The sequence below is a fragment of the Coregonus clupeaformis genome, chromosome 31 (assembly GCF_020615455.1).
Source record: "Coregonus clupeaformis isolate EN_2021a chromosome 31, ASM2061545v1, whole genome shotgun sequence".
In the NCBI taxonomy this organism is placed as follows: Eukaryota; Metazoa; Chordata; class Actinopteri; order Salmoniformes; family Salmonidae; genus Coregonus; species Coregonus clupeaformis.
Window position 1 is genome coordinate 2,863,637 of NC_059222.1, and position 14,810 is coordinate 2,878,446.

Below are 14,810 nucleotides of genomic sequence, written 5' to 3' on the forward strand. Positions count from 1 at the left end.
GAATATGTAGCAGAAAAGTTGTAAAAATCTAACAAGATATGTGTCCTTCGAAGAGAGGGGGTGGGGTGGATGGGTTAATAATAATAAAACAACATTTTTTTCTTCTTTTTTTTTCCTAGAAAATAAATACTGTCAGTGTAGGATGATCTACCGTACTACCCTTCAGTCTTGCCCAGTATACCAGGGCTATCTTAACTCTTCTAAGGGATAGTGGCATTTCCCCAGTATCTATTTGTAAAGCCTCAACCAGTGTAGTTTTAAATGCACCATCACACATCCTGAGTGCTCTCGCTTGCATCCTATCAAGGCTCAACAGTGATGTAAAAGCCGCAGAACCATATACACCCATACAGTGAAAAAAAGTATTTAGTCAGCCACCAATTGTGCAAGTTCTCCCACTTAAAAAGATGAGAGAGGCCTGTAATTTTCATCATAGGTACACGTCAACTATGGCAGACAAAATGAGGAAAAAAAATCCAGAAAATCACATTGTAGGATTTTTAATGAATTTATTTGCAAATTATGGTGGAAAATAAGTATTTGGTCAATAACAAAAGGTTCTCAATACTTTGTTATATACCCTTTGTTGGCAATGACACAGGTCAAACATTTTCTGTAAGCCTTCACAAGGTTTTCACACACTGTTGCTGGTATTTTGGCCCATTCCTCCATGCAGATCTCCTCTAGAGCAGTGATGTTTTGGGGCTGTCGCTGGGCAACACAGACTTTCAACTCCCTCCAAAGATTTTCTATGGGGTTGAGATCTGGAGACTGGCTAGGCCACTCCAGGACCTTGAAATGCTTCTTACGAAGCCACTCCTTCGTTGCCCGGGCGGTGTGTTTGGGATCATTGTCATGCTGAAAGACCCAGCCACGTTTCATCTTCAATGCCCTTGCTGATGGAAGGAGGTTTTCACTCAAAATCTCACGATACATGGCCCCATTCATTCTTTCCTTTACACGGATCAGTCGTCCTGGTCCCTTTGCAGAAAAACAGCCCCAAAGCATGATGTTTCCACCCCCATGCTTCACAGTAGGTATGGTGTTCTTTGGATGCAACTCAGCATTCTTTGTCCTCCAAACACGACGAGTTGAGTTTTTACCAAAAAGTTCTATTTTGGTTTCATCTGACCATATGACATTCTCCCAATCCTCTTCTGGATCATCCAAATGCACTCTATCAAACTTCAGACGGGCCTGGACATGTACTGGCTTAAGCAGGGGGACACGTCTGGCACTGCAGGATTTGAGTCCCTGGCGGCGTAGTGTGTTACTGATGGTAGGCTTTGTTACTTTGGTCCCAGCTCTCTGCAGGTCATTCACCAGGTCCCCCCGTGTGGTTCTGGGATTTTTGCTCACCGTTCTTGTGATCATTTTGACCCCACGGGGTGAGATCTTGCGTGGGAGCCCCAGATCGAGGGAGATTATCAGTGGTCTTGTATGTCTTCCATTTCCTAATAATTGCTCCCACAGTTGATTTCTTCAAACCAAGCTGCTTACCTATTGCAGATTCAGTCTTCCCAGCCTGGTGCAGGTCTACAATTTTGTTTCTGGTGTCCTTTGACAGCTCTTTGGTCTTGGCCATAGTGGAGTTTGGAGTGTGACTGTTTGAGGTTGTGGACAGGTGTCTTTTATACTGATAACAAGTTCAAACAGGTGCCATTAATACAGGTAACGAGTGGAGGACAGAGGAGCCTCTTAAAGAAGAAGTTACAGGTCTGTGAGAGCCAGAAATCTTGCTTGTTTGTAGGTGACCAAATACTTATTTTCCACCATAATTTGCAAATAAATTCATTAAAAATCCTACAATGTGATTTTCTGGAATTTTTTTTCTCATTTTGTCTGTCATAGTTGACGTGTACCTATGATGAAAATTACAGGCCTCTCTCATCTTTTTAAGTGGGAGAACTTGCACAATTGGTGGCTGACTAAATAAAATTTTTCCCCACTGTATGCTTGGGGTCATTGTCCAATTGGAAGACCCATTTGCAACCAAGCTTTAACTTCCTGACTGATGTCTTGAGATGTTGCTTCAATATATCCACATAATTTTCCTTCCTCATGATGCCATCTATTTTGTGAAGTAAACCAGTCCCTCCTGCAGCAAAGCACCCCCACACAATGATGCTGCCACCCCCGTGCTTCACGGTTGGGATGGAGTTCTTCGGCTTGCAAGCAACCCCCTTTTTCCTCCAAACATAACGATGGTCATTATAGCCAGACAGTTCTATTTTTGTTTCATCAGACCAGAGGACATTTCTCCAAAAAGTACGATCTTTGTCCCCATGTGCAGTTGCAAACCGTAGTCTGTTTTTTTTATGGTGGTTTTGGAGCAGTGGCTTCTTCCTTGCTGAGCGGCCTTTCAGATAAATTTTATTGTGGATATAGTTACTTTTGTACCTGTTTCCTCCAGCATCTTCAAAAGGTCCTTTGCTGTTGTTCTGGGATTGATTTGCTATTTTCGCACCAAAGTATGTTCATCTCTAGGTGACAGAACGCGTCTCCTTCCTGAGGTGCATGACAGCTGCGTGGTCCCATGGTGTTTATACTTGCGTACTATTGTTTGTACAGATGAATGTGGTACCTTCAGGCGTTTGGAAATTGCTCCCAAGGATGAACCAGACCTGTGGAGGTCTACAATTTTTTTTCTGAGGTCTTGGCTGATTTCTTTTGATTTTCCCATGATGTCAAGCAAAGAGGCACTGAGTTTGAAGGTAGGCCTTGAAATACATCCACAGGTACACCTCCAATTGACTCAAATGATGTCAATTAGCCTATCAGAAGCTTCTAAAGCCATGACATCATTTTCTGGAATTTTCCAAGCTGTTTAAAGGCACAGTCAATTTAGTGTATGTACATTTCTGACCCACTGGAATTGTGATACAGTGAATTATAAGTGAAATAATCTGTCTGTAAACAATTGTTGGAAAAATTACTTGTGTCATGCACAAAGTAGATGTCCTAACCGACTTGCCAAAACTATAGTTTGTTAACAAGAAATGTGTGGAGTGGTTGAAAAACGAGTTTTAATGACTCCAACCTAAGTGTATGTAAACTTCCGACTTCAACTGTAATTGAACACTGACATCTTCCTTAATCTTTTTGTTAGTGAACAACATGTGGCAATATTTAGATAGATACAGTAACTTGAAACCCCATGATAAGGACCATTCCTCTACTGCTACAAAAGCACCTTGCATTTTCTCTATTACATAAGGAATATTCCTTCCCCTTTTCCAAATGGCACCATCATCTGCATATAACGCCGCCCCTATACCCTGTCCGATATCCCCAATCATCAACATGAACAGGGACGGCTTGTTCAATAGGGCGATATGGGCGACGCACTGCCAAACGGGAAAAGGAAGGGATTTTTTTTCTAATCAATTATAAAAAAAAATAATAAAAAAAATATATATATATATTTTTTTTATAAATTTATAAAAAATTATATCGCGGCAACAGCAGTTATCAGTGTTCACGTCTGATCTGCCAGCCACTAAATGTCAAATCAGGCTAAAGTCGTGCTTCAAATGGCCCCGCCCGTTTTTTGGGCGATTTCAGTCAGGTTGAAAATCGCCCAGAAGTCTCTCATAGCCTGTCATGTAAAATCTATTTTTTTCACATTTCAAAGCTTTCAATACATTCTCTATGGGTGTCTGTGTGCATGCACTTACGCGCTTCGTCATACGTGACGTAACGTTGAACGTAACTAAGACAATGGCGGCTATCAGCGTCTATGTTGCGACCTGCAGTGTGGCGTTATTTTATGTTTTTAATTTGTAGACTTAGTTTACAAACATTCTGCAAACATTCTGCTTTGGACTGATCTTCGGTTTTGGACTGATCTTGTTGATCGTGTACATACCCGCTACGAACGGACTAAATAATGAAAACGCTGCTGGCAGAGAGGTGGAGCCGGCCACCTTCACCCTGGTCAGAGCGGACCGCGATCCTGGTAAGAGAGCGACTGTACCCCGACATTGAACTGCTTTCTGTGTCATTGAACCTTACTATTGTTGATAAAACAAGTTTACTGGAGAACGGAGAAAAAGTAGAGACTTTTGGACAAGGTGGATAATTGTATAATATAAGGCAGTTTATTCAGAGGTAAAGATATCTGCAATCGCGTTCACGGACCCGTTCGTCAAACTCTTAGGGAGCTATAAATCAAGCCCCATTACTTACCATATCAGATAAGAGAAATTGCTGCAGCTACATATATTTTACATCCTGGCCCTACATAGTTCACTATTTGCATCACTTACCAAAATATTACATGTGGTCATATATGCTTGGAAAGTGGAGATGCCATAGAACGTCAAAAAAGTAAACATTGCTGGAGACACATTGCGTTTGCTAGCGAAGAGATTTGTTGTGGCAAATGAACTTGGGCTGGGAATTGCCAGGAACCTCACGATAAGATATATGCATCAGCATTGCGAGTCTCATGATTCTATACGTATTGCGATTCGATACTGTGATTTTATTGCGCACCATATGTCTGTTGCAGAGGGATCAGAAAGCCATGAGAACGAGTTTTGATCAGTCATGGAAATAAAAGTGCTGAAAACAAATTGGCTCCCAATGTGAAAAGATTGAGAACAAGCTATGAAGGAACAATAATGGTGTTTTGGTGCAGGTACAGCCAACTAGCGCTAAAATATTGCGATATTGTCAATACAGTATATCGTAAAGTATCACTATGTAACTCGATTTCTTTCACCCCAATCCCTCAAATTAACGGTAAATAACTGAATTGTTTGCCCCACATTTAGCTAAGATGATTAGCTAGCCAGCTAAAATGTTTTATTTAGTTAGCAGTCGCATCTACAATAGTTTACTGTCAATAACATGTCTCCAAAAATGACGTGGTGTCTCCAATTGTGTTGACATTTTACAATTGCAATGCGCATCCATGAGTATCCACTTTCTGTAGCTCAGCTGGTAGAGCATGGTGCTTGTAACGCCAAGGTAGTGGGTTCGATCCCCGGGACCACCCATACACAAAAATGTATGCACGCATGACTGTAAGTCGCTTTGGATAAAAGCGTCTGCTAAATGGCATATTATTATTATTATTATTATTATTATTTCTGAAGAGAGCCCCGAAACATTGTGTGCAGACATTTTATGCAATAAATGAAGTAGGTTCAATCTAGTAGTTCTGATCTTCTGATTGGTCCTGATGAGTTGGGCGAGGTCCCCTCCAGGCTACTGTCACTGTTGCATTGGCTCTGAGTCGGGTTCTCTGTCTTCAAATGTTCAGCCTAAGAGAGGGGATTTTTGTGTGTGTGTGTGTGTGTGTGTGTGTGTTTAACAGTGATGATGTGTGTGTGTGTGTGTGTTTAACAGTGATGATGTGTGTGTGTGTGTGTGTGTGTGTGTGTGTGTGTGTGTGTGTCCTCAGAGCAAGAACTTGTGAGTTGGAAGAACTGAGAGGCCTATGGCGTGGGTGTTGTCCTTGGCCACCTGCTGACAAGGCTGACAAGATAGGACCCTTTTGTCCATTGTTATTGGATAGGAACATAACTTATAACCAGCTCCTGACCTAAATAGATCTTAGCACAACATTTTACTCAACATATCATATTCCATATTCACTATAACAAATATATTTACTACGACATTAGCAAGAACCGCCACATCCTCAGCCGGCTAATCCAGTGTGTGAAGTTTTGCGCGAGTGTTTGAGTTAGCTTTGCGAGGCAAAGATGAAACTGAGGGCTCCACCAACCCTGGTAAGCCAACACTTTTGAGATCAGTCAATAAATGCTTCTGGTATTGACTTATATGCTGCCCCTGTCTTCATGTTGTTGCTGGACATATCTTTTTTTAAATGTGTGTAGGTCACCTAAATCATCAGAAAAATTGCCCCTCCTGAGAATTTTTTCAGGAGCCGCCACTGAACATGAATAAGATAGGACTAATAACACTTCCCTGTGGAGTTCCATTTTCCACCTCATATTCTCTTGATAACTCCAATCCCACCTGACCTGGAAGGTTTAGTCAAACAAGAAATCCATAATCCAGTAAAACATTTATACTGAACAAAAATATAAACACAACATGTAAAGTGTTGGTTCCATGTTTTCCTGAGTTTAAATAAAAGATCCCAGAAATGTTCCATACACACAAAAAGTCATTTATCTCAAAATGTGTGCTCAAATTTGTTTACATCCCTGTTAGTGAGCATTTGTCCTTTGCCAAGATAATCCATCCACCTGACAGGTGTGGCATATCAAGAAGCTGATCAAACAGCATGATCATTACACAGGTGCAGCTTGTGTAATGTTGTTCTGAGGGAGTTAGTCGAGGGAGGCCCCGCTCTCTCGCTTCCCCAGATGTTTAGTTAATTTCATTCCGATCTCTTTTGCATTATTGTAGCCTTTTCTGTAGCCTGTCAACTATGTGTCTGTCTATCCCTGTTCTCTCCTCTCTGCACAGGCCATACAAACGCTTCACACCGCGTGGCTGCCACCATAATTTGCAAATAAATTCATTAAAAATCCTACAATGTGATTTTCTGGATTTTTTTTCTCATTTTGTCTGTCATAGTTGACGTGTACCTATGATGAAAATTACAGGCCTCTCTCATCTTTTTAAGTGGGAGAACTTGCACAATTGGTGGCTGACTAAATACTTTTTTTCCCCACTGTAAGTCGCTCTGGATAAGAGCGTCTGCTAAAATGACTAAAATGTAAATGTAAAATGTAATAATAGACATGTAATTTTTTTTTTTTAAAGAACGTCTCCGACACCTCTATGTATCCTTTTCTCTCTCGCTCTCCACCAACACTACTCACTCTGCCTCTACTCAGATGGTAATGCGCTGTCGCAACCTTCGCTCTCTCCTCTTCCTTCCTAGCATCTCTTCCCTCTGCTAAATCCTTCTCCCTCCGGTCTCCTGATTCTGCCTCCTCAACCCTCCTCTCCTCCCTTTCTGCATCTTTTGACTCTCTATGTCCCCTATCCTCCCGGCCGGCTCGGTCCTCCCCTCCTGCTCCGTGGCTTGACGACTCATTGCGAGCTCACAGAACAGGGCTCCGGGCAGCCGAGCGGAAATGGAGGAAAACTAGACTCCCTGCGGACCTGTCATCTTTTCACTCCCTCCTCTCTATTTTTTCTTCATCCATTTCTGCTGCTAAAGCCACTTTCTACCACTCTAAATTTCAAGCCTCTGCCTCTAACCCTAGGAAGCTCTTTGCCACCTTCTCCTGCCTGCTGAATCCTCCTCCTCCTACCCCCTCCCTCTCTGTAGATGACTTCGTCAACCATTTTGAAAAGAAGGTTGACGACATCCGATCCTCATTTATTAAGTCAAATGACACCGCTGGTCCTGCTCACACTGCCCTACCCTATGCTTTGACTTATTTCCCCCCCCCGCTCTCTCTTGTGACGGCCGGCCGCCCAACAACCTGCCCGCTTGACCCTATCCCCTCCTCTCTTCTCCAGACCATTTCCGGAGACCTTCTCCCTTACCTCACCTCGCTCATCCTTGACCGCTGGCTATGTCCCTTCCGTCTTCAAGAGGGCGAGAGTTTCACCCCTCCTCAAACAACCTACACTCGATCCCTCCGATGTCAACAACTACAGACCAGTATCCCTTCTTTCTTTTCTCTCCAAAACTCTTGAGCGTGCCGTCTCTAGCCAACTCTCCTGCTATCTCGCTCAGAATGACCTTCTTGATCCTACCCAGTCAGGTTGCAAGACTGGTCATTCAACTGAGACTGCTCTTCTCTGTGTCACGGAGGCTCTCCGCACTGCCAAAGCTAACTCTCTCTCCTCTGCTCTTATCCTTCTAGAGCTATCTGCTGCCTTTGATACTGTGAACCATCAGATCCTCCTCTCCACCCTCTCCGAGTTGGGCATCTCCGGCGCTGTTCACTCTTGGATTGCTACCTACCTGACAGGTCGCTCCTACCAGGTGGCGTGGTGAGAATCTGTCTCCGCACCACATGCTCTCACCACTGGTGTCCCCCAGGGCTCAGTTCTAGGCCCTCTCCTATTCTCTCTATACACCAAGTCACTTGGCTCTGTCATATTTATCCTCACATGGTCTCTCCTATCATTGCTACGCAGACGACACACAATTCATTTTCTCCTTTCCCCCTTCTGATAACCAGGTGGCGAATCGCATCTCTGCATGTCTGGCAGACATATCAGGGTGGATGTCGCCATCACGGTTGACAACTCCATTGTGTCCTCCTCCCAGAGTACAAAGAACCTTGGCGTGACCCTGGACAACACCCTGTCGTTCTCTGCTAACATCAAAGCGGTGACCCGATCCTGCAGGTTCATGCTCTACAACATTTGCAGAGTACGACCCTACCTTACACAAAAGCGGCACAGGTCCTAATCCAGGCACCTGTCATCTCCCGTCTGGATTACTGCAACTCGCTGTTGGCTGGGCTCCCTGCCTGAGCCATTAAACCCCTACAACTTATCCAGAACGCTGCAGCCCGTCTGGTGTTCAACCTTCCCAAGTTCTCTCATGTCACCCCGCTCCTCCGCACACTCCACTGACTTCCAGTTGAAGCTCGCATCTACTACAAAACCATGGTGCTTGCCTACAGAGCTGTGAGGGGAACGGCACCTCCTTATGTTCAGGCTCTGATCAGCCCTACACCCAAACGAGGGCACTACGTTCATCCACCTCTGGCCTGCTAGCTCCCCTACCTCTACGGAAGCACAGTTCCCACTCAGCCCAGTCAAAGCTATTCGCTGCTCTGGCACCACAATGGTGGAACAAGCTCCCCCACGACGCCAGGACAGCGGAGTCACTGACCACCTTCCGGAGACACTTGAAACCCTACCTCTTTAAGGAATACCTGGAATAGTATAATAGTAATCCTTCTATCCCCCCCCCCTTTACTACCACTGTCTTTTGTCTAAACTAACACCTGACTTATTTCACCTGCTAGCACTGACTTGTTTAAAGAAATGTACTTATTGTGATCGAGATGTAGTTGTCCCTGATTACACTGACTTTGCTCACAGCTGCTTGTTTGAAGAAGTGTACTTACTGTGATCAAGATGTGGTTGTCCCACTGGCTATCCTAAGTTGAATGGACCAATTTGTAAGTCGCTCTGGATAAGAGTGTCTGCTAAATGACTTAAATGTAAATGTGCTGGGGACAATAAAAGGCCACTCTAAAATGTGCAGTTGTCACACAACACAATGTCTCAAGTTTTGAGGGAGCGTGCAATCGGCATGCTGACCGCAGGAATGTCCACCAGAGCTATTGCCAGGGAATTTAAATGTTCATTTCTCTACCATAAGCCGCCTCCAACATCATTTTAGAGAATTTGGCAGTACGTCCAACTGGCCTCACAACCGCAGACCACGTGTAACCACGCCAGCACCTCCACATCCGGCTTCTTCACCTGCGGAATAATCTGAGGGGTGGGTGCTGAGGGGTATTTTCGTCTGTAATAAAGCCTTGTTGTGTGGAAAAACTCATTCTGATTGGCTGGGCCTGGCTCCCAAGTGGGTGGGCCTACGCCCTTGCCCAGTCATGTGAAAACAATAGATTACAGCTTAATTTATTTATTTCAATTGACTGATTTCCTTATATGAACTGTAACTCAGTAAAATCTTTGAAACTGTTGCATGTTGGGTTTATATTTTTGTTCAGTATATATTTTTTACATTTAGTTGAAAATCCTAGCCTTACTTTGTAATTGATGGGGAAAATACATATTTTTTTGCTGTAATTTGGCAAAGCCGTTTGTGTCAGTGTTGTAATGTTGGCAAAAAATACTAGCTTTCTGAAACTGTACTTGTAGGATCAGAGATGGTGGAATCAATATCGCCACTCAAAATGTCAACAAACAAAGAGGACAAAGAAATAAGGGTAAAAGATTAATCTTTATTTCCTTTAACCAAAACATTGTAGGCCTACTACAGCGGCATATTCATAAAAAAAAAAAAAATTGTAAACATGTACTAGGATCATGAAAATGTACACTGTTTCTGTTCACATGTTTTCTACCTGCCACCTGGTTGCTTCACAGGTTGAGAGGGGGGACATACTGACCAAACGTTCATGACAGGTACAAGGCATGATGACAATCCCCAAAAGCATAACAAAAGCCTCTCAATGAGAGCTGATTCTAGGAGCAAAAAAGGGATCTCGTTTTTGGGGATCTTCTTTCAAGATCCCATTGCCTAGACTGGCCAAACAGAGAAATTGTTGTTTTTCTGGAACAGAACACAAAACCTATGCCAGCAAGGCAATTCCCATCTTGTATCGTACTAGGCTGCGAATCCACTTTTATTTTTTTAATCAAACATCTTCAAAGTAACATAACAATTAAAATAGGTGACTTTGCTTAGCACACTTTACGAGGGAGTTTCTCAACCTTTGTGTGTAAGTAAGCAACGTCAGTCAGTAGGGTTCTCCTAACTTGCTGACCACACTGCCTGCGTTGCGTGCCCGTAGTAAAATAAATGTACACATTCGTTATTCAATAAGTCAACGAAACAGGCTCTAAAATAGAACTTGGTTCTATTTTTGATGCGTGACGCGCTGCAAGTCCCACCTCTCCCATCGGTTTTCAGGAGCATATACCCACGTGGGTGATTGAAAGATGATCTGAGGTCCACACTCCAGTCCGGTTGGTGGTGGTAATGCACCTTAAAGTTGGTTGCCAACCGCCATAAAGTCCACAGAAGAAGAACACTGAAGGAGGAGAGATTACTAGAAACCAACTAGGTTTCCACTTTTATCTGTGGATTAATGGTCAGAGTTGACTCTAAAAATGGGTTGAAATTCTACAAAAATCCAGAAAAATAGGACCTAGTGCATTTCTGGTAAAATAACAACCCAATGTTTTGTTCCCAGGACAAATTAGCTAGCAACAGCAAGCTAGCTAACTAAATGTCCACGTTTTCATGTGTTTCGACCTCTCCCTAAATTAATATAGTTGGTTCAGAGTTCGTTTTGATACTTCAACCTGCGTTTCCAGATCGCGTCTGATGTGGATGGACAAAATCAACATGCGCACGCACGCGCCCGGTCTAGTCAACATGCAAGGCACCACTTCTGTGAGGGACTGACTAGCTTTTGTCCATCTGCTACACAGTTCCTCTACTAGTTTGTAGAGGAACATGCACTTATGCCCTGAACCAGAGTTAGAAACTGCTGAAGTATCAAATGCTGACTTGGAGTTGAAACCGGATGCATCGTAAAAAGGGGCCAAAGCAATGCTAGAAAACCACATGGAGAAAAATAGATATTAAGAGAAGGTCAAAACTTTACATACATTTGAAGTTGTAACTTTACATACACCTTAGCCAAATACATTTAAACTCTGTTTTTCACAATTCTTGACATTTAATCCTAGTAAAAATTCCCTGTCTTAGGTCAGTTAGGATCACCACTATATAATAATAGTAGAGAGAATGATTTATTTCAGCTTTTATTTCTTTCATCACATTCCCAGTGGGTCAGAAGTTTACATACACTCAATTAGTATTTGGTAGCATTGCCTTTAAATTGCTTAACTTCGGTCAAACGTTTCGGGTAGCCTTCCACAAGCTTCCCTCAATCATTTGGGTGAATGTTGGCCCATTCCTCCTGACAGAGCTGGTGTAACGGAGTCAGGTTTGTAGGCCTCCTTGCTCGCACACGCTTTTTCAGTCCTGCCCACACATTTTCTATAGGATTGATGTCAGGGCTTTGTGATGGCCACTCCAATACCTTGACTTTGTTGTCCTTAAGCCATTTTGCCACAACTTTGGAAGTATGCTTGGGGTCATTGTCCATTTGGAAGATCCATTTGCAACCAAGCTTTAACTTCCTGACTGATGTCTTGAGATGTTGCTTCAATATATCCACAATTTTCCTTCCTCATGATGCCATCTATTTTGTGAAGTGCACCAGTCCCTCCTGCAGCAAAGCACCCCCACAGCATGATGCTGCCACCCCCGTGCTTTACGGTTGGGATGGTGCTCTTCGGCTTGCAAGCCTTCCCCTTTTCTTCCCCTTTCAGTTCTATTTTTGTTTCATCAGACCAAAAAGTACAATCTTTGTCCCCATGTGCAGTTGCAAACCGTAGTCTGGCTTTTTTATAGCGGTTTTGGAGCAGTGGCTTCTTCCTTACTGAGCAGCCTTTCAGGTAATGTCGATATAGGACTCGTTTTACTGTGAATGTAAAAACATTTGTACGTGTTTCCTCCAGCATCTTCACAAGGTCCTTTGCTGTTGTTCTGGGATTGATTTGCACTCTTCACACCAAAGTACGTTCATCTCTAGGAGACAGAACGCGTCTCCTTCCTGAGCGGTATGACGGCTGCGTGGTCCCATCGTGTTTATGCTTGCGTACTATTGTTTGTACAGATGAACGTGGTACCTTCAGGCGTTTGGAAATTGCTCCCAAGGATTAACCAGACGTGTGGAGGTCTACAATTTTTTTCCTGAGGTCTTGGCTGATTTCTTTAGATTTTCCCATGATGTCAAGCAAAGAAGCACTGAGTTTTAAGGTAGGCCTTGAAATACATCCACAGGTACAACTCAAATTGACTCAAATGATGTCAATTAGCCTATCAGAAGCTTCTAAAGCCATGACATCATTTTCTAGAATTTTCCAAGCTCTTTAAAAGGCACAGTACACTTAGTGTATGTAAACTTCTGACCCACTGGAATTGGGATACAGTGAATTATAACTTAAATAACCTGTCTGTAAACAATTGTTGAAAAAATGACTTGTGTCATGCACAAAGTAGATGTCCTAACAGACTTGCCAAAACTATAGTTTGTTAACAAGAAATTTGTGGAGTGGTTGAAAAACGAGTTTTAATTTTGCCAACCTAAGTGTATGTAAACTTCCGACTTCAACTGTACATTGATTTTGGACTTTTTTGATGCAGAAATAACTGACATTAGAAGAATCGTCCCAAGGAGGACGTGGGTCAAGGATATATTTTTTTACATCCCATTTAGTAGAAAACATTAGAAATCAAATGGAATACCACCAACACTGTCATTGAGATGGATACAGTTTGAATATACAATAAATAAATATATTTAAGGGAAACTGAACAAAATCAAATCTCAAATCAGGAGCACAAAATAACACTTAAAACATTCCAGTAAAATGTACAACGCATTGATGAGCAAAATGGAGACTAACATGAACCTGCAGTTTGAGCCTGCAGTCTGCAGGAAAATCCAACAAAAGAAAACCAGACCTCATTCTACATGGGACTGAAGTAGTTCCTAGGTGCTGCCCTAAGGTCAGTTTCTGCTTTACCTCCCAATGATTACCATGCCAGCTGTGTGTTTCGGGGTGACCTCTATGTGGCGTGAATTAAAAACCCATGCGACCTAATCCTAAAACTAACAATTGAGTTGCACTCCCATGAGTTCATTTACAAAGCTCTATTTGCTCCAGGTACAGCAAACATTTTCCATTCAAGCAATGACATTTATATTTTGGCAACACAGTACTCCTATTTCACGTCTTCAAAACATGCTTTGCGACAAACCCTCGCAAGAGAATCAAGCCAATTTCCTGATTCAAGTTTTTCAACAAAACCCTTGTCAATGAATCTTTAACCTATATAATTTGTTACGTTCTTAGTCACTAAACCTACCAAAAGTCGCCTTGTCAGTTTGAATTTGAAGAAGAGGATATTGTCAAATGTGGTGAAATAGCCAAATAGATTTTAGGAAGATGCCAAGCATGGTGAGCACCATCTCTCTTGCTCAGATAACATGGAGTGTCTTTTTAGCATATGAAAGCAACATTTTGCAAAAAACATTGGGATTATAAAAATCAGGTGGTGGGGGTGCACCCGACTTAACATTATCCACCACAGGGCTGCAGCATTCCCAATGGCATTCTTCATTTCTAGCCAAACTGGAAAAATAAATTTCCAGGTGCTTGGTCTAGAGGGTAAAAAAAAAGAAGAAATGTTACTTTGCTGTGTTGAAATCCATGACAAACTGTAAGTGCATTTGCAAAATCTTCAGATCCCTTGACTTTTTCCACATTTTGTTACATTACAGCCTTATTCTAAAATTGAGTTTTTAAAAAATTCCCCCTCCTCAATCTACACACAATACCCCATAATGACAAAGCGAAAACATTTTTTTATTTTTTACAACTGATATACCTTATTTACATAAGTATTCAGATCCTTTGCTATGAGACTCGAAATTGAGCTCAGGTGCATCCTGTTTCCAATGATCATCCTTGAGATGTTTCTACAACTTGATTGGAGTCCAATTGTGGTAAATTCAATTAATTGGACATGATTTGCAAAGGCATACACCTGTCTATATAAAGTCCCACAGTTGACATTTACATTTAAGTCATTTAGCAGACGCTCTTATCCAGAGCCACTTACAGTTAGTGAATGCATACATTTTTTCATACTGGTCCCCCGTGGGAATCGAACCCACAACCCTGGCGTTGCAAGCGCCATGCTCTACCAACTGAGCTACACGGGACTACATAACACGTCAGAGCAAAAACCAAGCCATGAGGTCGAAGGAATTGTCCGTAGACCTCCGAGACAGGATTGTGTTGAGGCAGAGATCTGGGGAAGGGTACCAAAAAATGTCTGCAGCATTGAAGGTCCCCAAGAACATAGTGGCCTTCATCATTCTTAAATGGAAGAAGTTTGGAACCACCAAGACTCTTCCTAGAGCTGGCCGCCTGGCCAAACTGAGCAAGAACCCGATGGTCACTGACAGAGCTCCAGAGTTCCTATGTGGAGATGGGAGAACCTTCCAGAAGGACAACCATCTCTGCAGCACTCCACCAATCAGGCCTTTATGGTAGTGGCCAGACAGAAGCCA

General features: G+C 42.7%; 1 protein-coding gene across 2 annotated transcripts in view; it reads right to left on the bottom strand.

The window, feature by feature from the left end:
* Positions 1–13,005: 13,005 nt before the first annotated feature.
* The window catches only part of LOC121547174 (dnaJ homolog subfamily C member 7), a 47,342-nt gene continuing 45,537 nt past the window's right edge, over positions 13,006–14,810 (bottom strand). For both annotated transcript variants that reach the window (XM_041858305.2, XM_041858306.2), the window contains one exon: positions 13,006–13,895. In XM_041858305.2, the coding sequence (XP_041714239.2) occupies positions 13,858–13,895 (38 nt within the window). In that variant the 3' untranslated portion in view covers positions 13,006–13,857. The remainder of the gene's footprint in view (positions 13,896–14,810) is intronic.